Source organism: Epinephelus moara, chromosome 23, assembly GCF_006386435.1.
Source record: "Epinephelus moara isolate mb chromosome 23, YSFRI_EMoa_1.0, whole genome shotgun sequence".
NCBI classification, from domain to species: domain Eukaryota; kingdom Metazoa; phylum Chordata; class Actinopteri; order Perciformes; family Serranidae; genus Epinephelus; species Epinephelus moara.
This window is the reverse complement of record NC_065528.1, coordinates 26,541,592-26,563,876: the sequence shown is the minus strand read 5'-3', so window position 1 is coordinate 26,563,876 and position 22,285 is coordinate 26,541,592. Positions and strand designations below refer to the sequence as shown.

At 40.7% G+C, this 22,285-nt stretch overlaps 2 protein-coding genes across 2 annotated transcripts; both read right to left on the bottom strand.

The window, feature by feature from the left end:
• Positions 1-7,027: 7,027 nt before the first annotated feature.
• On the bottom strand, positions 7,028-9,221 carry myf5 (myogenic factor 5). Its single transcript, XM_050036778.1, has 3 exons — positions 8,677-9,221; positions 7,735-7,807; positions 7,028-7,549 (listed from the first exon to the last, which is right to left on the bottom strand). Exons 1-3 carry the CDS (start codon positions 9,127-9,129, stop codon positions 7,350-7,352), a joined length of 726 nt encoding a protein of 241 aa, XP_049892735.1. The 5' UTR covers positions 9,130-9,221; the 3' UTR covers positions 7,028-7,349.
• Positions 9,222-15,964: 6,743 nt separating this feature from the next.
• On the bottom strand, positions 15,965-18,956 carry myf6 (myogenic factor 6). Its single transcript, XM_050036780.1, has 3 exons — positions 18,383-18,956; positions 17,537-17,630; positions 15,965-16,351 (listed from the first exon to the last, which is right to left on the bottom strand). Exons 1-3 carry the CDS (start codon positions 18,890-18,892, stop codon positions 16,242-16,244), a joined length of 714 nt encoding a protein of 237 aa, XP_049892737.1. The 5' UTR covers positions 18,893-18,956; the 3' UTR covers positions 15,965-16,241.
• Between the last annotated feature and the right edge of the window lie 3,329 nt (positions 18,957-22,285).

Here is a 22,285-nt window from a genome sequence, read left to right as displayed (position 1 = left end):
GTGAATTAAACAACAGGGCTTATACTGTGATTAAAGGAGCAGTGTGTAAGATTCAGGGAGATTTAAGCCTAGTTCACATGATAAGGTGATTCCCTCCGAAGTACACGTCAAATAAAATTTCTCCAAACATGTTTCTTGTTATTTTAGGTAGTTATTATCACGCTAATGTATGTTCAAGTTTTCATTTCCCCTGATAAGTTGGTTTTAATTCGTTATTTGATTCTATAAACACAGTCTGACCATCTCGAGCTTTTATTTTGGTACTTCCGGTGACCGGCAGTGTGAATTTGCATATTAGCTAAATATTTAGTTTCATCCAGAACATTTAGATTTAACATTTAGTTTTAGATTTAATATTTAGATTTAGATTTAGCATTTAGATTTAACATTTGGATTTAGATTTAGATTTAATATTTAGATTTAGCATTTAGATTTAACATTTAGATTTAGCATTTAGATTTAACATTTAGATTTAGATTTAGATTTAATATTTAGATTTAGATTTAGCATTTAGATTTAACATTTGGATTTAGATTTAGATTTAATATTTAGATTTAGCATTTAGATTTAACATTTAGATTTAGCATTTAGATTTAACATTTAGATTTAACATTTAGATTTAGATTTAGCATTTATATTTAACATTTAGATTTAGATTTAATATTTAGATTTAGCATTTAGATTTAACATTTGGATTTAGCATTTAGATTTAACATTTAGATTTAGCATTTAGATTTAACATTTAGATTTAGCATTTAGATTTAACATTTAGATTTAGATTTAGCATTTATATTTAACATTTAGATTTAGATTTAGATTTAACTATTTAATATATTTCTAAGTTAACAAATATTGCTGTAAATGTGGTAAAAGGTGATGTTAAAAAAATTAACAACACTTTTTTTAAACATTGTTTGAAGCTAAATGTGACAAAATGTTGATGTTATTTTCAGCTTGAGCCACTTTACAAACGGCACCCCATACACAACTACCAATATTTGTAAGCAACTTTACAAAAAAACAAGCCCAAAGTCGTGGCTCATAAGCAGACCTGGCAACCCTGCTTGTCCTCCTCACATTTCTTCCATCCTGCGTGCTGACGTGGGACGTATCCCACCTCTCATTGGCTGATGCTCTTTGACAGTCGTGTCAGACTTCTCCAGTTTTCTAGCACGCCAGATATCCAGTCCCAGTCGCAGACGATGGGGCAACTTGCTCGTAGGCTTGTTCACACGAGGACTCATCGTGGCAGACTATCTGCCGACTCACCTCCGACCCAAGGTGGCTCTCAAGATCCTCTGTGACGTCAAAATCGCGGTGAAAATCGTGTAATGTGAACTAGGCTTTAGTGGCATCTAGAGACAAGTATCGCAGATTGCAACCAGCTGAACCTTCTTCCAGTTTCTTCAGTGTTCATTATTCAGCCAAATTATTAGGTCTCGTCTTCTCTAAAACAAACAGAGCAGGTGATTTAAACTAGTAAAAACAACACTACGACTACTACTCCAACACAAATCATTAATCCCTGAGGGTAAATTCATTTTTTTTCATATACACACAGGCCTGAAATACACACACATGCACACACAGGCTGATACATGCATTAAACAGAGAGATGTCAGAACGAGGGGGCTGCCCATGGGGTTCAGTGCCTCGAGGGCACCTTGGCAGTGCCAGGAGGCGAACTGGCACTTTTCCAGCTATCAGTTCACGCTTCATATTTGGTCCAGGCGGGAATGTGAACCGGCAACCCAGGTCCCTATGGACTGAGTTATTGGACTTATTATATTATATTTCTGCCAATATATCCCCCTAAATCCTACACACTGGACCTTTAAAGGCAAGAACATATTTCTACTAGAGCAGGATATGGATTAATTTGTTAAACCGAACCTTGAGATTTCCACATGGGAAAAAAAATTTCTGAACATTGACAGTTTTATCTCAAGAATGACGGCACTGTCCCAATTAATGTCAAAAGTTTCATCTCCGCACCAGTGAAGGATTTCATGGAGCAACACCAACTGCTGTTAAACAAGACTTACTCTCCAACAGCACCTTCCTGCGCTCCAGCCCCGTTGGCTAAATGCACACAGGACGCTAAGGAGCAAAATGAATTCTGATCTGTACTCCGGTTGTTACGCTGATTAAATGCTCCTTAAGCCAAAGAATCAACACTCAGCGCTGTAACCCCATCAACATATCAGCTGAACAAATCAAAAAGACTTGAAACATAATGTATGCTCCGGCGCTGCCAACACTTCAGATGTATCATCGTCTCTTCCATCTTTACAGTTTCTTGCTCAGACAGATGTACAACATCACACATTTTGCCAGAGGGCAGATTCAATCCTCCAAAGACTCCGGTTAAACATTCATAATAAGATCAGTATTCAGCTCAAATAGGAGGGAAATGCATATTGCCTTCAAGAGTCAAGAGTCATACTGTGGGGATTATAATTTACAGACTATAGCTAGTTCCCTGGAGTTTAAACCTGCCCGTTTATATTGATTACATTAACATTCAAAGACAGAAGATTAAAATGACAAGTGTTAATGTGGGAAATATGAGAAACACCTCTCCCTTGTGGTGTCAGTGAGTACTACAGGAATGACTGTGCTGCTATCTGAGTCATGCTATTCCAAAGTTAATTTAGTAATAATATTTATTCCCTAAAAATCCAGATTCAAATGAATAGAAAATGAAAATCAGATGAAAAAAATCTCCTTCTGCATATGTTCCTCTGGTCCCATGCTCGACCTCGACAGCCGTGATATAAACTCATCTAGATGTATGTGTTTGTGTGTTGACACTCCAGACTCAGTGAGTGAGCATTCATGAATCACAGCCAGAGTGTGGTCACAGAGAAACGACATCAGTGACATTTGGAGTGTCGTACGCAGCCGTGGCAGTTGGTGAAATACAAGCCGCTGCTGGAATGTCCACAATGTTTCACAGCTCTGTAGCAGAGAGACGAGACCACTGTGGCACTGCTGCTGCTCTCGCCTGTAGGCAGGGTTTCACTCTGAGCTTCTCTACAGTGGGACAATAACAAAGTGCTGTTGGATAGATGGATGTGTTAAGATTAAATCTGTATTTGTTGTTTTTTATCCGGATAACTTGTTTCCAAAGTGAAACTTAATCAACAATCTGAGCATTTTTACCTGACTGGCAGTGGTGGACAGTGATTTCTCCTCAGTCATTTGTTTAAGGTCCACACATTTCAATGTATTCAGCCTCATACTTTTGTACAGCGTGTTTTTAACAAACTTGACACGGTCACAAGTAACTTGCGGTCCAGTCAGAACGGACCCGGGACCCATTTTTAGACCAGGACCCACCAGTTGGTAACCACTGGCCTATAGTACATATTTCTAAGTACTGTACTTAAAGGGTAATATTGATATTTTTGAACCTGGACTTGGTATACACTTTGCAATTTTGGGCTGTCCAAGACAAAAGATGACCAACGTGGCAGAGACATAGCAATATCTTTGGTCATGGCTCTAAACGTTGGTTCTATGTCGCACAGTGAGAGAGGTTCAAGAATAGCATTTTAAGTCTTGTGTGTGATTTATCCTGGCTTCATATGAGCAGAGGAAATCTCTGCTCGTCGCTAGGCTAATTTATACAATGTAAAGCGCCACAGGCTTGTGATAATAACGTTAGCATGTTGTATTTGTTTGGAAAACATGTTTAGTATAAGACAGTTGTTTGGTCAGTGAACCTTGTGAGTTGTAATGGAGCCGAATTTTGTAACGTTACCTTTGTTAAATGTTGCTGTTGTCCCTGGCTTCATATGAGTAGAGGAAAAGTCTGCTACCTGCTAGGCTCATTTATACAATGTAAAATGCCATAGGCTTGTGCTAATAATGTTAGCATGTTATATTTGTGGGGAAAATGTGTCCAGATAAAGACAAGTGTTTGTCTGTGAATGCTGCGAGTTATAGTGAAGCTGATTTGTGTACTTGTGTTTGACATTGTCTCTATTAAGCCATGTTTAATGTGTGTTTAATGTGTGTTTTGAATCAACTTAACTTTACAGCACTTCACAGAGACCCGCCGACTAGTGTTTTGGAGGTGTAACTACAGAGTGACACGGACACACCACCGCACAAGTGGAAAAGCTCACAACGGCGTAGGCTACAGCGTAGAGCTGATGCACAAGTATAAATATGCCGTTACTGTGTCACCGCTGTTACAACCTACATGTACTAACTAACCAATAGAAATGCAGCATGAACTGACACACCGGCGCTAAAGCCAAACAAACAGACGGATAGCAGCTCGCTATGGAGGCAAAACACGCTAAAAGAAATGTGTGGGATTCCAGTAAAGAGGAAAACCTTGCTGAGTTGATGTGTCCTCCAGATCTTACCATGATTGATTAAAGACGGACGAAGCATGAAATATTGAAATATTGTACTTTTACATTTGATACTTTAAGGACATTTAATCAAGAGAACTTCTGTTCTTTTGCTTTTGAATCACTTAAGCGTTTGAATACTCGACTGCAGACCAGGAACAGCTACAGTAAAACTCCTGTCATCAGTATTTTCAATAGTGAGGAACATAGCGCTCGAGACCAGAGCAAAAATGATGACATATTGCACCACTATAAAAAAGGAATCACATAAGAGGTACAGGTATACACTCTCTATTTATTTGTAATGTAACAAACAATGAGCACATTAGAGCGAGTAGAAGAAGACGTTGTAGGAGAGGAAATTCGATTTAGAGAACAGTAAGAGCAATAAACTACAAAGGAAATATAGATTTTCCGTGTAAGTACAGCGATTTTTTAAAAACACCACACTGCCTCTCAACTGCCTCAGAACTCAGCTTACTTACAGTGTGATCAAAGACGTGACGCAGTATGACACACACATCCACCCCTCCTTCCCTTCAAGCTCAATTAGAGGCCATTTGTTCTCAGCTCCGGTGTTGGCGGTATAATCAGGGGTGTTAATGATGACTCACATTTGGAGGGGGAGAGTAAACAGGTACACACAGTGCTGCCCCCTCCGGAACACACTTTTAGAGATTAAAAATAATATTTATCTGTGTTTAAATCCTTTCTATGATGCAGTAAAACACAGGTTGAAATGATAAAATGACCGTTTTACACCTTGGCTGTAGTCAGTGCTGGACCTAAGACATTTGGCACCCTGGGCAAGCTTTTCCTGGTGGCCCCCACCCCAAGAAATATATTATCATTATTATTAGTAGTAGTAGATAGTAGTGGTATTCCTGTTTTATCCCAGCTCTTATAAATGTCTGTCCAATTCATGTCTCTTGTGTTGTCTGTGTTTTATTTGTTGGCATTTGGTTTTATTTTTATGCTCTGTCAGGTGAACTTGGGTGTTTTGAAAGGCACTTAATAAATAAATACATTATTACTGTTAGTATTAATAATAATAAATAACAAGCTGATCCAGACTTAGCACACTGGATAATTTAGGCAAGCTTCCCCTGGACCCACCATCACCACACAATATAATAATATGTAAAATATAATATTAATAATTATTATTATCAATTGTTATTGTCATTGTTATCATTATTATTATTATTATTATTATTATTGTTATTATTATTATTACTACTACTATAGTAGTATAGGGTTCTCTAGGGCATTAATATGCTAGGTAACAGATAATAATAATAATAATAATGATAATAATAATAATATAGTAAATAACAAACAGTACCAAACCTAGCACCTTATAATTATTATTATTATTATTACTATTATTTAATTATTATTATTTTCATTATTCTATTTTTATGAATTGTATTGTTATATTGTTATATTACTAAGAATTATTATTATTATTATTATTTATTGCTGTTTCTTGTATTTTTTTGTACTTTATTTGCATGCCTAGTTTTTTTAAGTTTTTAATTTTTAATTTTTGAAATCTTGAATCTGACTCCTTGACTGATGTAACACTGGAATTTCTCAATTGTGGGATCAATAAAGGCGTGTCTTCTCTTCTCTTCTCTTCTCTTCTCTTCTCTTCTCTTAAGAACCTAATAAAAATGAACAACTTTACCAATAATAAATACCAAACAGTGGCAGACCTAGCACATTCAATGCCCTAGGCAGCCCCATATTATATAATAGGCTAATAAAAATAACAACAACAATTATTATTGTTATCATTATTATTTGTTTTTTTATTTATTGTTTTTTTTTACTAACTAGAACAAGAGCTGATGAGAAATCAACACAAATAAACAACTTAGCTAATTCTATCTTCTTCTGGTTTTTGTTCTGCGCCCTGGACAGCTTTTGCATTTTCATTTTCTTTCGCTGATGCCCTCTACACACACTCCACCATTTCCCCTATGTTAGATTTTTTTGAATGTAAAAAAACAAAAAACAAACAAAAAAAAAATTCTGGAGCACCTCTGGGTGGCGCTCTAGGTGGCTTCCTCCTATGTCACCTACAGAAAGATCCCTGGCTCTAATGACTCATTCGCAATGGGCCACATGAGCGATCACAGCAGTGTCACATGATTAATGTCATCAGCTGACCTCTATGAGTTCCCAATAATGTGACGTGCTCACCTTGTTAACAGGAGACTGTCCACACTGTGCTGTCACATGATGAATAACCTGCCCTGCTATTTTAATAAAACCACCTTTTTAAAGATTTATAGGCAAGCGAACACAACAATCTGCTTCCTCAAATGATCAGCTGCAGTGTTAAAAGCAGATGATGCAGCTTTAAACAGTTGCAAACCCTCTAAACTCTGACTAATCAGCGCTGTAATGACATCAGCTGCTCTCACCATTAGATAATGTGTTATAACCTGTTTTATTCTTTACAAAAACCCTGTAAAAATGCAGCGACAGTGTTAGCTGGCATCAGTTTGTTGTGGTTTTCTGACATGTTGCTGACAGAATCAACCTGACGTGACTATTTTGGTTCATTTCTCTACTGTTGTAGCTAATTAGACCTCCTACGTTGAGGTGATGACTAATATCTGGAGACACAAAGAAACAGAAGAAGAAGAAACTTTAGAAAACAGTAAAGGATTTAATGTTTCATGACAACATGTAGAAATTAAAACAGCTTAAATACAACTTCATGTTGGAATAATGCAACATTACATTAACTGTCATAATTAAATATGTCTCACTGGGTATAATAGCATGTATAGAATAAATGGGCATTTACATTACATATTTACATTCTCATGTACAATATTAAAGCTGTTCGCCGCAGGTCCTCGCACGCAGCTGAGTCTAGTTCTTATCTCTTGTTGCAAATGCAGCTGGCGTTCGGTGAAAGCAGGCCGCCGCCCTCCTGTGGCAATATATCCACGTCAAAGTCCCCCCTCACAGGACGTGGTAGACGGGCCTGGACCCGGGGCTCTCCGGCGTGCAGGGCTGCGAGTCGGAGCTGCCGGGGGAGAAGGTGGCCATGTCTCTCAGAGCCGCCGGCCCGCCGCAGCTGGTGTCCACCGAAGAGAGGCGGTCCACGATGCTGGAGAGACACTCCAGGCTGGAGGCTCCAGGCGCCTTATCGCCTAAACTCTCTGATAAGAGGAAGACAGAGGACGTGTGTTTATTAAAACGCACAACAACTCACAATGAAGAACTTTATCAGTGTTTTATAACGCACTCCCAGAGGTGCACTAGAACATGGAAATAAAGCGGCTATTAGGATTTTACTGGCATGTCATATTCATATCAGGCTGCTGTTGCCGTCCAAAGGTCTCACCGTTCTTCGCATATGAATATCCGCCGCTGTAGTTTGCATTCAGATGTTGCCACACCGGACTGTTGCTGTCAGCCTGCAAGGAAATGAGAATTTACCCTTGAATTCTTGCACTTGAAAAAAAAAAAAAATGTGTTTGCATAAATATATATCTGGGAAAGAAGTACACAACAAAAAAACAAGCAATGCCCTTCACGATATCTTCTGGACAGGCTAATAAATCCTGAATTCCACAGTTATGGGCTTCTTTATTTCACATCCACCTTAAAGCCAAAGTGGCAGTATATGCGCTCCCCTTCCTCTGCCCCGGCTCCGAGCGTGCCGAATCGATTGTATCAGTGGAAGCAACACCAGTTTGTGCAAGATGACACTTTCTCCTAGTAAATCTGCAGAAAATCCTGGCAGCGGTGCAGAACATGCAGTCAGGATGGAATGCAGAAAAGCGCCCAGTTTTTTCCCCCCTGCCAGACTTCAGTAAGGTGGATTTAGCTCGGTTTATTAGGGCTATAAAGTGTCCGGTGGTGGGAAAGCCATTACTCCATCCGGCATGATAAGTTCTTTTTGTATTAGCTGATACGCCATCACCTTCAGAGTGTTGTCGAGAACAACTAATTCAACCTGACCTTTCATAACAGGCGTCACACGCAGAGATGCTTGTACGACTACAGAATAGATTTTGGTATTATGGGAGGGTATGACATGCATGGAGGAGCATGGTAATTGAGGTCTTGGGGCAAAACAAGCTTATTTGATTAATAGGTTTCTAAATTGGAAATCCAGGCTCTACTTTGAAATGAAATGCTCTACAAGGAAATGAGAAATACTGTGGTCACCATAAAGGCCTTTTCAGGTGACGTTCTAAGAGATGAAGCTCCGTCTAGCATGTAGTGTAGTACGACTCTGCTACAACCAGATGTTGCATGAGAGTAAACATGTGGGTCTTACCATGCCGTCAGAGCAGCTGGACAGCGGGCTCCCGGGCTCCGAGCTGCTCTCCCCAGGAAGGCCGTAGTAGTTTTCCACCTGCTCTCGTAGCAGCTCCTGCAGGCTCTCGATGTACTGGATGGCGTTGCGCAGGATCTCCACCTTGGGCAGGCGCTGGCTGGGGTTGGCCGAGGTGCAGCGCCTCAGAGCCTCAAAAGCGTGGTTGACCTTCTTCAGCCGCCGGCGCTCGCGCATGGTGGCGGCGCGTCTGCGGTCCACAAAGTTGGACTTGCGCTTGCAGGCCTTGCAAGCCCATTGGAGGCAGTGTCCCGGCTGGTGAGGGGCCCCGGGGACCCTCACATGCTCGTCCTCCTCGGAGCCGTCCAGCTCCACGCCGGGGCCGAACTCCAGGCTGTCCGGGGACGAAGCGCACGCTCTGTCGTAGTAGACCTGGGATGGTGAGAAGACGTCCATGTTGGCTGGAGAGGGGAGTCTGAGTGGACTCAGGAGATGGACGCAGAGGAATGAGGGTAGAGAGGAGACCTCTGAGTGATATGAGGGGTCTGTTGCCCCGGGCCCCCCTTATATGCCCCCAGGCCGGAGCCCAGGGCCCACATTGGCCAGATCTAATTACCATGGCCCATTGGCCCAGCCAGAAGGCAGGCTGGGGTTAGCTCAGCTCCCTCCCTGCCCCATCCCAACCCACTGCCTCTCACCCCCCAGTACCCTGCAGAGTTTCCCACATCTGCACTTACTGGTGTTTTCCTACTCATCACCACTCTCCTCCTTCTCCTGCAAGGCCGCGATGAATACAACGCTTGGGAATGTTTCTGCAGTGAGAGCTTGCAGCTTTAACCAGCACATGACCTGTTTCTGAGTCGTCATAAGCGCTTCATTTTGCTTGATTTATCTGCACCCGGCCTCCGGGCGTCACGTCAAAGCTGACAGTGAATGTGCCACTCTGCTATGAAGACATAAATATGAAAGAGAGCGTTTTGTTTGGTCAAACTGTGCAGACAAAGAGGGCGACCACTTGTAGGAGTATGCAGGGCCAATTTTTACGGTGGAGACAACAGCGTTGCAGATGCAGCCCAGCTGCAAAGGAAGGTGTAACATTTCAAGCCCTGTGAATTCGCATGACAGCGGTAAGCCCCCTCTAAACACCCCGAGCTCATCACCGAAGGTGCTGCGAATGAGGTGATCCCTGTTTGCCAAAGCTCATTAAAACTGTAATTACACAACTGACACCGCCGCTGCAATTCCCTCACGCCAGTTTGCCTTCCAAGGACCAAATTTTAACCGTTAAAAGTTATTGACACAAGTCGAGCACTTCAATTCAGCACACAACAGATGGTCATTATGGTGCTGGAGTTTGTGTTCCAGCAGAGGACTGATGGTGTGGCAGCTTTAAACAATCAAAGTTGTTTATAGGGCAGAAAACATCAGCAGGACTTTTGTTTCTCTTTTTTAAACAGAATTTAAAAAATAATTCACATTTTCTTACAGTGCAAATCAAACCATCTCATCTTAGACCTTACAGCATTTTTCAAATGGTGGAAAGTAACTAAGTACATTTACTCATGGACAGATTACGGGACAACAGGCCCCTGGGTACAGACACACAGAAGGCCCCACCATCTCTCCTTTTTTGTTGTTGTTTTAATTCATGTTGTAGTCGTGTTGTCTGTTTGTGGTAATTTTGTGTGTTTGTGTTGTTTGTTCTGTGTTTCTTTGTGGTTGTTATGAGGCTCTGTGGTAATTTTGTGTCTTTGTTAATTGTTATGTGTCACTCTGTGGTTGTTGTGTTTCTATTTGCGGCAATTTTGTGTCTTTTTTGTCCTTCTTGTGTCTTGTTTGGTTGTTTTGTATCTTTATTGGTTGTTTTGTGTCTTGTTTGGTTGTTTTGTATCTTTTTTTGGTTGTTTTGTATCTTTATTGGTTGTTTTGTGTCCTTTTTGGTTGTTTAGTATCTGTTTGTTGTTGCTATGTGTCTTGTTTTATTGTTTTGTGTTTTGTTTGGCTCGTAATCGTAAGGCACTTGTTCTTAACTTGAGTATTTCCACGTTATGCTCCTTCATACTTCTACTCCACTACACTGCTGACATCTGACAGCTGCTGATACGTTTCACACATTGACATTAATAAAACAAAATAGAACAAAATTACAACCAATAAATTATTATCAGTAATAGTATAGATTAAGTTACTGGCAGTAAAGCAGTTAAAATGAGCTCCAGCCACATTACTGATGCTTACACGTTTGCATCACTAATCATAATCCAACAGTTACTACTATCACTCCTCTTGCACATATTTTAGCATCTGTATTACACTGTGAGCTTTACATCCCCTGGACAGTAACTTGGACATCCTGCACAGCTGTACACTTAATAACTTAAAATATTTACATATTACAAATATATACATATATTTTCATATTATATTGTCAATTTTCTTGATTTTATTTTACATTATGTCTTGTGTTTAACATGATGCACCCTATCACCAAGTCAAATTCTTTGTAAATGCAAAGTTACCTGGTGATAAAAACATTTCTACTTCTGATTGCAGTATTTATCATCCCTCATGGAGCCATTTTATATAAATAAAGTACATATACTTTGGTGTTTTGATGCTTATACTTGGGTAAAATTTTGAATGCAGGAATTTTAGGTGTAAAAAAAAAAAGTATTGCACTGTGGTGTTGCTGCGTTTACTTCCATCACTGCTTTTTTCAAATGTCTTCATTCTGTTTGGTTACAAGACAAATAAAGACACTGACACTGCGCTGCTCTGGAGTGAACTTTAACTGTCAGACTGAATGGAGGCTTTTTGCAGTTCGACCCTGACGAGCTGACTAGTTTGGGGTAATTATGCTGTTGACAGCTTACAAGGATACAATGCGGATATTTCTCACAATGTGTCAAAGCGTTTGGCGAGCCTGCTTCTCTGGGAACAGCGCGCACCTAAGAAAACAACAGTACCTGCTGCTGTCGGTGGAGTTTGGATTAGGCACAGCTGAAGAAGACATCGGCTTGTAGCTGCTGGGAAGATCAAAGGCTGTTGGGGCTGAGAACAACGTCGACAACGAGAAAACCTGGGATCAAGCGACAGCTAATTGAGGCTGGAGTTAGATTGGCGCAGCACGTGTTGTTCTGGGGAGGATTTGCGCAGTGGTTGCGCGCAGGCCGGCGCTGTGATCTGTGCGCTCTGGCTGCTCTCTTGGGAACTCTTTGGGTTTGCTTTTCTGTTGTTCTCAAGGGTCAGAGACAGAGTTAAGTGAGGGGCAGGAGGTGATCTTTTATGTCCATCTCCCTCACGTCTGAAACCCTTATTTCTTCCAAACTGCCTCATGCTTTGACTTAATATGCTGCTTGTTTGGTGCAACACAAGCCCCCTGACTGAGAGGCAATTTATCACTTAGACTCTTACAAAAACAGCAAAAAGCTCCAAAATTAAAGCTACTTTTAAATCATGTTTTTGCCTAATTTAACTGCTGGTGAAATTGGAGTTTAACGATTTTCTCTGCTACTTTAACTACATTTAAAAAAAACATTTTTTCAGAGGTTCCTCAAAGAGAAAATCTGTTATGTGAGTAAATTAAGTTTAATGAAAGGAAAAACACTCTTTTTAAAGCTCAGTGGTTTGTGTTGAAGGCTCCTTTCCCCCAGACAGAAAGTCCATTTCCCTTTCCCCCACAAGAATTAGTGAAACAAAAAAAGAAAAAAAACATTTTGAGTGGCAACAGCATTTGTTTGGCAGCAGGAAAGAGGTGCGCTGCCAGCCCTGCTGCACTGAATCCTTCTCCTAGGAGCATATTCAAGGAAAGTCTGGATAAATCAGAGCATTCAGCCCTGCAGGCCCCCCCCCCTCCTGTAACTGCTCGCCTTTCATCAGCTTCGACTTTTAAAACACTGCCTTCACAGCCAAATGAGAATTATATGGTGTCATCGGTAACACCAAAATCCCTGTAAAGTTAGACAAGAGAAAGTCAGGGCTGAGTCTTTGTGTAGAGATGGAGCGAACATTAGAATCAGAAAGTGCAGTTAGAAACACAGCTGGAGCTTTTACATCAAAATGCAGGTTTATATGCAGCGCGTCAAGAAAAGATTTAAATCTAGCACAGTGATACGTACTCACGATGAACCAAACAGGACAAACTGTGAGTGTTGATGTGAGGTCTACAATTTAGGTTAAACGCAGTCATTACCAAACAGACATTAAATTAGCAGATACCCATGGAGCTGCGAAATGAAGTGAAGTAGCTATCAGATAGAGTGGGCAGGAGGCCATTAAAATCACATTACTGTTTGGGGATATCACGTTTCTGGCTGCTTGCTGCAGAAAACAGGATGTTTGGTAAAAGATGGTAGTTGTGTTTTCAAGCTTTTAGTTCAGCTCACTGGAGGAACAAGTATTTAAATTGTTAACTTAAATAAAAGTACAAATGTGAAACAATAATCAGTGACAAGTCCTGCATTCAAATGAAATACTTTAAATTACTTCAAATTTCCAAAATATTTTAAGTAAAATTTACCAAAGTATGAAAAGTAAAAGGTACTTTGTAATTATACTTAAAGGTCCCAAATATAATTTATACTTCATATCATTAGTCGTGATACTTAAGCACTTAAGCAGCATTTTAAAGGGATGGTTCAGATTTTTTACACTATGTTACCTACAGTAAAAGATGGTTGGCATTCCCCCAGTTTGGAGAAGCAGCTTTACTTTGCTGTCAGACAGTGATTTCTAAAGGAGAACCCAAGTCGTTATATTGCTCTCGTGAAAGCCACCAGACTCCATCGACAAAACTAGTAATTTTACCACACAGTACACGGGAGCTGCTTGTCTACTGCTGCCACTATTAGTTAGTTTGTTTGTGTTGTCTTGTGACTCTGCTGAATCCAAACGAACCATTTAAAACTCTAAAGTCACCCGATGACACGAACTAACTAGCTTATTGAGGCAGTGGCACATCAGCAACTGCTCGATTTTGCAAGGTAAAATTACTGTTGTTGTCAGTGGAGTCTGGCTTTCAAGAGAGCATAGATAAATTTCACTTTCAATTGTCTGATGGCAAGTAGAGCTGTGAAAATATTCTAAACATAGCTTAGACTGAAGTTGATATTGATTTTTTTAAGTGGTTCAGATACATTTTGTTGCTACCCCATCCACAGCAGCACATTGCTGAGTTTCTGTGGCGGTACTCCTGCCTGCTTCTCCAAACTGGGAGTGTGCCAGTTGCCATCTACTCTAGGTAATACCCCACTCCAAAAAATCTTATCGCTCCCTTTAATGTTGTAGTTGGTCAAGGAGGATTCTGACTACTTTATGAATACTTTCAATATTCATTCACTGATTCATTTTCGGTAACTGCTTATCCAGGAACAGGGCCACATGGAGGATGGGGGTACATCTGTGCAGGTCACCAGACTATCACAGGGCTGACACATAGAGACAGACAACCATTCACACTCACATTCACACCTACGGACAATTTAGAGTCACTAGTTAACCTGCATGTCTTTGGACTGCGGGAGGAAGCTGGAGTACGCAGAGAAAGCCCACACTGACACGGGGAGAACATGCAAACTCCACACAGAAGGGCTGCAGCTGGCCAGTGGATTCGAACCAGTAACCCTCAGACCAGCTGTGCTCCATTGACTCTAATTCAATCGTTTCGGATTTCCTTCATTTTCAGGCTGGTTTTGTGGATTTGGAGCTAAATGTTGTGCCTGGGGCACGTCGTGTATTAATGATACTCGTTACCTGGAGAGGTTGGAAAAAGATATACGTTTCTTCCCTGTTCCAAAACCAAAATCAGACCCTGAAAAGTGTAGGGTTAGCTAGCTAGCTACTGAAGATATAGCCTACTGAATGTATACACATGCTGCTTTTGCTTTGTAATGATTATAACAGTGAAACAAAGACCGACCCTGCTGTACAGGAACCAGTGAAGCCAAACACAGTTCATCTGCACACACTGCGATGCCACACAGCTGGTTCAATATCAGGAAAGTTTGCCTTTATATTCATTGTCTTGTGTGGCGATCAGCAGTGATGTGGTGGTTCACTTTTACACTGTGATCTGTAGCCTATAGTTCGGCTTTAGCTTCTAACTATCTTTGTCTTTTTAACCTGTTGTTGCTGCTGAGTCAGTTTGACATCCTGGATATATCCTTCAAACACAGACTGCAGACCCCTCTGTCTGCTTCTCTCTGGAATCACTCTTTCAACTCTCCAAAAATGTCCTAATATTTCTTCAGGGAGTGCAGTTAGTTACAGTGTGGGCTCCATGCTTACTCTAACAGCTTGTCGTACCATCACAAAGGGGCGGGGCTTAGCAACATTTTTTTGTGGTGATTGGGTTGATGTATCACGTCATACAAAGTTTTGCAGCTGTGCTACAAAAGTCCCTAAATTGTTCTGTAGAGCAACTCAACACACTTCACAGACACTTAAACACAGACAAGGTAGTGACCTTCCGACTGAACGCTCCCCAATTTTCTGGCATAGCTTTGCCTTCCACATATTGGATGTTACATTGATGTCTTGAGCTTCTGACAAACCTGACACACGTGTGTGACACTTTGCATGGCCACATGTGTGTGTCTACAGGCCTGAGAGATGACTCAGAGTCCCAAAGGTCAACCAAGGCTGTGAGTCGTCCACAGAGATCTGAGGGAGACCAGCACACCCCGACATCATCAACAACGCCCCCCCTCTCTCATGTCAATACACGACAAACAAGACTAAATGGATTTCCATGCCGTTAGCATCTCGTCACACATTTTAATAGCTCGCATGTAAACACTTCTCCATGTGATGACAAAGCAAGTGATGATGAATTAAGACCTAATGGCTCGGATACCTTCATTATCCCAGTGGGCTTTGCACTCACCAGCCTGCAGCCCAAGTTTCCATGTCTCCAACATCTGATAGGAGAGCAGAGGCACGCTGTGTTTTGGAGGGGACTCGAGTTACTGTTGTGGGATCAGTCCTGCTGGAGGCCAGTCGGAACAAAGAGAAGCAGCCCTGCAGCAAACTCTCCCAGTTTAAACAGATTTTATGGATGTCTAATAGCCGTGAATGCTGGGGGAACTGGTAGACCTTGAACTGGTAATGGGCTTTTTCTCTTTGGGTGTAAAACACAGAGATACAGTGAGGGCTAGAGTAACCTTTTATTTGTAGAAAAGGTTTGAACCAGCATTTGTGCCTCTGGAGAGACTTTAAATATCATTTTTTCATGATGATTGTTACTTTCGATATTCCAGTGCCCTTAAAGAATGAGGACTACAGTGCTTCAGAGTATTGCAAAAGTTTTATTTACCGCCTTGGTCAGTTATGTACAAATATTTAAATACAATATCAGCTTTCTCAAAAGAGTTCATCTGCTCCTGAATACAAAATAAATAAATCTAAACATCACATTATTATAAAATATGTACAAATTAGTTGCTTCTGATGTACAAATGAAGGCTGCACAACAAACAGAAACCAGAATGGCTGAATATAGTGGAAATAATTTAGGGATAAATCATGGAAATTTGAAAATTTGTCGTCCAGTTGAGGTCTTCGCTAATGTTTCAGTTTTCGGAAACGTCCTCGCTGAAGTTGACTTTGTCTTCGGTGGTGATGCTGTCCACGATGGAGGAGAGACGCAGGAGGCTGGTGGACGCAGAGGACTCACTGGCTCCTGGAAACAAAGGAAATGAACTTATTTATTTATTTATTGCTGATTTATAAGAAGTTTGACCAAGCGGCAACCTCCAGGACTGAAAAAGTTCAAAACTGCAGTTCCCTGAATGGCCACTTGAGGCTGACTCCAACAGCGAGTCAGTCCCAATAGACCCCCATGTTAAAATGACCAACTTTACAGCAGACATAAATAGGGGTGGGAATCACCAAGGGCCCCCCGATATGATATTATCACGATACTTAGGTCACTAAACAATATTACTGCGATTTCTAATGTTTTGTGATATACTGAGTATTGCAATAAAATTATATAATAATTAGCATTAGCATTGTCACAGTTAACATCTGTTTTATATCTTTTTTCTTGCTAGTAAAAATTAGCATTGGCATTGTCACAGTTAATGTATGTTTTATCTTCTTTTTTCTTTGCTAGTAAAAATTATCACAGTTAACCAAAGCAGTAAAAGAACCATGCTAACCAAGCTAGCTACTATTGTTAGGCTTATCGCCACCCTCTAAAGAACTGGATATCCAGTTTTTCCACATGAACATTCTGTTTTAATAGTTTGAAGCCCTGTTTTCTTGCAAGAAAAAATTAGCATCAGCATTATCTCAGTTAATCATAGCTGTAAATGAACCATGCTAACCAAGCTAGCAGCTGTCTGTTGTTAGGGTTATTGCCACCATCTAAGGAGTCGGATATCCAGTTTTCTCAGCAAGTACATTTTGTTTTATTAGTTTTGAGCCTTTTTTTTTCTCACTTGCAAAAATTAGCATTCGCATTATCACAGTTAACCACAGCAGTAAATGAACCATGCTAACCAAGCTGGCAGCTATTGTTAGTGTTATCTACATCGTTTTGGGAGTCCGATATCCAGTTTTCCAGTACATACATTTTGTGTTAATAGTTTTATGCTTTTTAATTTTTTTTTTTTAATTTAGCGAAAATGAGCATTAGTATTATCCATTAACCATAACCATAACTGTAAATGCACTGTGCTAACCAAGCTAGCATTAGGGTTATCTCCACCCTGTAGTCCAAATTTGGTCACTTATGGCTCTATAAATCCAAGATGGCGGCCGCCAAAATGCCAAACTCAAAACCGGAGTCCACAAACCAATGGGTGACATCACAGTGGCTACGTCCATTGTTTTGTTTAGCCTGTGAGTTTGACAGAGGTACCTTCTCTCTGGTTTGTCATTGCTGCAGTGGAATGGTCGGCAGAGGTCGGCCAGCTCTCTGAGGACTTTTTCCAATGGTACTCATGACTGGCCACCTGTAACAACACACAGCACAAGTTATCCACACGTGTTTTTTTTCTGTTAATATGAAATCTCATGGAGAACTGTAAGTATATTTGATCAAATTGACAATTAGCACACTGAAAAAAGTGTGTCGGCTAACCCAGAAACAGGCCTTATATTTTTGACAGGCATAAAAACACAACTTTGGGCTGAAATTAACGATTGTTTTCAATATCAATAAATCTGCTGATTATTTTCATGATAAATTGATTAATCTAAAAGTCTAAAATAATTGTAAAAAGAAAAAGAAAAATGCAATCACAAGTTCCCACAACCCAAAATGATATATTCAACCTGCTTCTTTTGTGCAACCAACAGTCTTAAACCAAAAGACCTCATCATTTAGTATCATAAATGTCAAAGAAAAGCAGTAAATTCTCATATTTAAGAAGCAAATGTTTGATATTTTTGCATGAAAAATGATTTAAACAATTTATCAACTGTCAAAATATTCAGCAAATAATTTACTTTCCATCAACTAATCGGTTAATTGACTAATTGTTGCAGCTCTAGCTCTTTTGTGTTGTTCAATGTCAATGGGACTTTTTGGTTAAATAAAGGTTAAATAAATAATTAGAAATAATTAAAAGCAACACAGACAAGTCTATGCAGGAATATTTTAGGGATGTAATAGATGTATCAGGGAATAAAAGGTTAAATCATCATGATGTCATTATAAAGTCATCTGAATATCACAGCCACATTGACTCTTTTTATATCTTACACTGTGTTCTTTGAAGTTGTGGGATGATCCGTTTTTCTCCTGCTCGTCCAGCGTCTGCAGCAGGTCCTGTAACCTCTCTATGTAGCTGATGGCGCTGCGTAAAATCTCCACCTTGGGTAGCCTCTGGTTGGGGTTGGCCACGGTCTTCCTCTTCAGCGCGTCGAAGGCCTCGTTGATCTTCTTGAGCCTCCTCCTCTCCCTGAGCGTGGCGGCCTTGCGTCTGTCCGTGGGCGCTGACTTCCTCTTGCAGATCTTACAGGCCCACATGAGGCACTGGCCGTCGCAGTGCGCCCGGAGACCCGGCGGCGCGAGGACGTGCTCCTCCCCGCTGCTCTCCCCCCCGGTCTCGGACGGAACATTATCCTGGCCCGGTGACAGCGGGCTGTCGTTGCCGTTGTACAGAGGAGACACCCCGGACATGTCCAGGTGCTGCAGTGGTCCATGATCCCCTTCTTCCAGATAGCGCAGATCATTGAAAAGATAAGGGTTGGTCTCAAAAAGGTCCATCATATTGTTGCGCCCCTCTCTCTGTGTTTTGACAGTGTGACTCTGGCATTTAAACAGAGCAGCAGGGACACAAGTCACCAGGCTTATATATAGAATGTGAAACTCTACCCAACACTTTGGCTGTCACACTGCATCAAGCATTTTTTTTTTTCAATGGCTCCTTACAACCTACTGACTGTGTGCAGGAAATAAATATACATTAATGTCTTCAGGAGCTATGGAAATGTCACCTCAGGTTTCATGACAGGTGCTTTACATATCTGCATCTGGACAAAATGGCAGTTCAGATATATTTTCCAGCTCTGCCACTGAGAAAGTAAAGACATAATACCGTTGTTCCAGAGTTAACAAAACTGTATGTTAATGGATATGGAGTCATTGGCACCACTTTGGAACAGGAAACACTCCATAATGGGGTTTATAACAAACGCCTGTTAAGATCAGTGTGGCCCACTTGAAAGAATAACCTTTTTATTGTGTCTGCTGTACATCCTCCTGCAGCATAACCTTAGTTAAAGGTCACTGAGTGTGCCGTCACAACTGCTGGAGGGTCGTTTATAAAAGTTCATTGGGCTCTAGCTTTTTAATATTTAAATGATAAATGATTCATAGATAAATGTGTTTTGATTCACATGCCCTGAAGCTCATATCCAGAGTTTCTGAAGGACAAATTTTATGCTGCAGGAGGATATGCACCAGGCAAATGGATTTTTAAACAACCTGTCACAGCCAAAATTGTCTTTATTAATACGTTATTATTACTTATCTGTGATATATTATTTAAAAAATTATGAGCAATAAACATTATTTACAAACCAATTACACTTAATACGGCATGCTCTGTTAGAAAGCGGCTATAATCAATGTCTCTATATTAACAATGGTTCAAATGAGTATGTTGAAGGACTTACATGTGGCGATTATTGTGTTTATAATATAATGTTTTAGCCACAGACTGTATGAAGACATGACAGATCTGTTGAACTGAAGTTAAAAGTGCATGTAATTATTTCTTGTTGTTAAACTATATTTGTAACTTTTATTTATCATTTAAGATATTTGTTACGTTCGTTCGTTTTATCTCTATGAGTTATTTTTATTTGGTGTTATTTTTAATGTTTCCTATGGGAATAAACTTGCTGCACATCGCCTCTTCTGTACCTCCTAAAATTTACTCTGTAAATCGAGCAGTTTATGTTGTTATCTTTGGTGCATATTGTTTACCGTTTTTATTGTCACGTTAGCAGCTGTTGTGTTTTGTTGTGTGTGCTAATATGAGTTTTGTAGACTTATGGTGTAAAATGTTTTTCTGTGTGTTTACAGGTGTCCAGAAGGCAGTTAATATGTCATATTGTCTTCTGCAGGAGTGAATAAATGCTGGAAAACAAAATCTTTGAGTCGTCATTTGCGTATGCCCTGTCCACACACATTACACACGGTCACGGTTAGGTTTTGGCAACACAACTACTTGGTTAGGTTGAGAGAAAAATCCTTGTTTGGTTTTATATCAGAAGGTTTGTTAAATAACTTAATGTGACACAGATTTCAACGACTTTGGTGTGAAACCAGGTAGTCGAAACAGTAGTCCTCAAACCAATAGGTGCCGACATGGTGGCTACACACTCTGTGGTTTTAGCCTCTTTGAGCTCATGGTTCTGGTTTTATGGCCTGCACCTTCATCGTTCTGATTCAATCTCTTCATCTTGCAGCTGTTTTCAGTAAAAAAGCTCTGACAAACCCACCTCACACTACCTGCTCAGCACCAAACAATCAGACAGACACAGTTAGAAACTAGCTGGTGAACACAGTGGAGCATTTAACAGCTAAGGAGCCAGATATTTCCCTCAGGAGCTGCGAGAGAAACAGAGCTAAAAGGAGAGTGAAGGCAGGACTTCCATTCATCAAGTCGACACAAACACAACTCCAAATGAATGCTAATGGTGTTCTGTGTCTGCTGGGTGTGTAAATAAGCAACTTTTTGCTAACAAGCTCCCCATATCAGCTTAAAAGGAGATAATATGTCAGCGTTGTGTTTACAGGTCGTTTCCACCGCCCTCAAGTGGTCAAAAAATCAATTATTGGAGGTTAAAGTGATTGAACTGAGGGTTGGAGATGAATTAAAGTGTTACCCAGAAACTACAATGTTGAATAATGAGCTTCACAGGTTGAATTTATCGCCCAGTGTCTTATACAGAAGCCATATGATCCTATACACACTTGAGATGTGTGTTGTGCCTGTTTTAGCCGGTGGGAATGGTATGTCCGATTGTAACTTGTAGAAAATCCCAACATAAATAGATCGGAATGTGCAGTGTCAAAACAGCTTTGTGAGGCGCATGCACGGGACGTTATAAATAGAAACGTGGCTCATTCATCTCAGATTCATAAAAGAGATAAAAGCCTGTGAGGAGGTGATATATAGCCCGTGGCATTTCTGCTGCAACCTGAAAGCTCCACAATTGGAAACTCCACCGGCGGGAATGTGAGAGATTCCTATTTTTGTTTGGGAGGCAGTACTAGTGGGGTTTTACTTTTACCCTATGGATGTACCTCCCCCCCTCTCCTTCTCCTTCTCCTCCTCCTCCTCCTCCTCCTCCTCTCTGCCGGCTTCTGTTACGATGTTGTGGAAAGCTGAGAGTCACGGGTGCTTTTCATCATTTGTCAGGGTGCCTGAAATACTATTACCAGTCAACATGGTATCTCCGAGTCGCTCACGTCATATTATACAGACTGTTATTAACAGCAGCCAAGTGAGAAAAAATATTCCTATCAGCCTCCTGGTTGTTATTCCAACTCAGGGGTGTCATATATCTCTGTGTCATAATTACTTCAGCAACAAAGTGCCGTCAGAAAAGCCGCAAAGCCTCCATCACTGACAGTTAATCAATTAAGGCATTGTTTGTTTGTGTTTTACTCATGAACGAACTACTACAGATATGACAAAAGAAGCTAATCATCTCATTTACATTTACTATATCTCCAGCAGCGGCAGTGGTTTGCATTGTCGCCTCACAGCAAGAGGGTTCGAACCCCAGGGTGGCAGTGTTTGCATGTTTTCCCCGTGTCAGTGTAGGTTTTCTCCAGGTACTCCAGCTTCCTCCCACAGTCCAAAGACAAGAAGGTTAGTTAGTGACTCTAAATTGTCCGTAGGTGTGAATGTGAGTGTGAATTGTTGTCTGTCTCTATGTGTCAGCCCTGTGATGAGCCCTTTTTAGACAGGAACTGTGCAAATTTGCAGGAAAGCCCAATCAGTCTTTTTTCAGCATTGGCAGTGTAAAAACAAAATCGGGGAGTGCAGCAAAATGCCGCCTGCCTACTTTTGTTTATACAGAATGCGCCTTTTTCAGGGCAATGGGGGGCGTGAGCAGGTAACAAAACGTGTAGCTCAGCGTGTGA

Coding starts and splice junctions, on each gene's coding strand:
- myf5 (XM_050036778.1), bottom strand. CDS start 9,129: ATGGACGTCTTCTCACCATCCCAGGTCTACTACGACAGAGCGTGCGCT. Junction 7,808..8,676: donor CCAGCTGCTCTGACGGCATG/GTAAGACCCACA, acceptor ATTTCCTTGCAG/GCTGACAGCAACAGTCCGGT. Junction 7,550..7,734: donor ATATTCATATGCGAAGAACG/GTGAGACCTTTG, acceptor TCCTCTTATCAG/AGAGTTTAGGCGATAAGGCG.
- myf6 (XM_050036780.1), bottom strand. CDS start 18,892: ATGATGGACCTTTTTGAGACCAACCCTTATCTTTTCAATGATCTGCGC. Junction 17,631..18,382: donor ACAACTTCAAAGAACACAGT/GTAAGATATAAA, acceptor GTGTTGTTACAG/GTGGCCAGTCATGAGTACCA. Junction 16,352..17,536: donor AATGACAAACCAGAGAGAAG/GTACCTCTGTCA, acceptor CTTTGTTTCCAG/GAGCCAGTGAGTCCTCTGCG.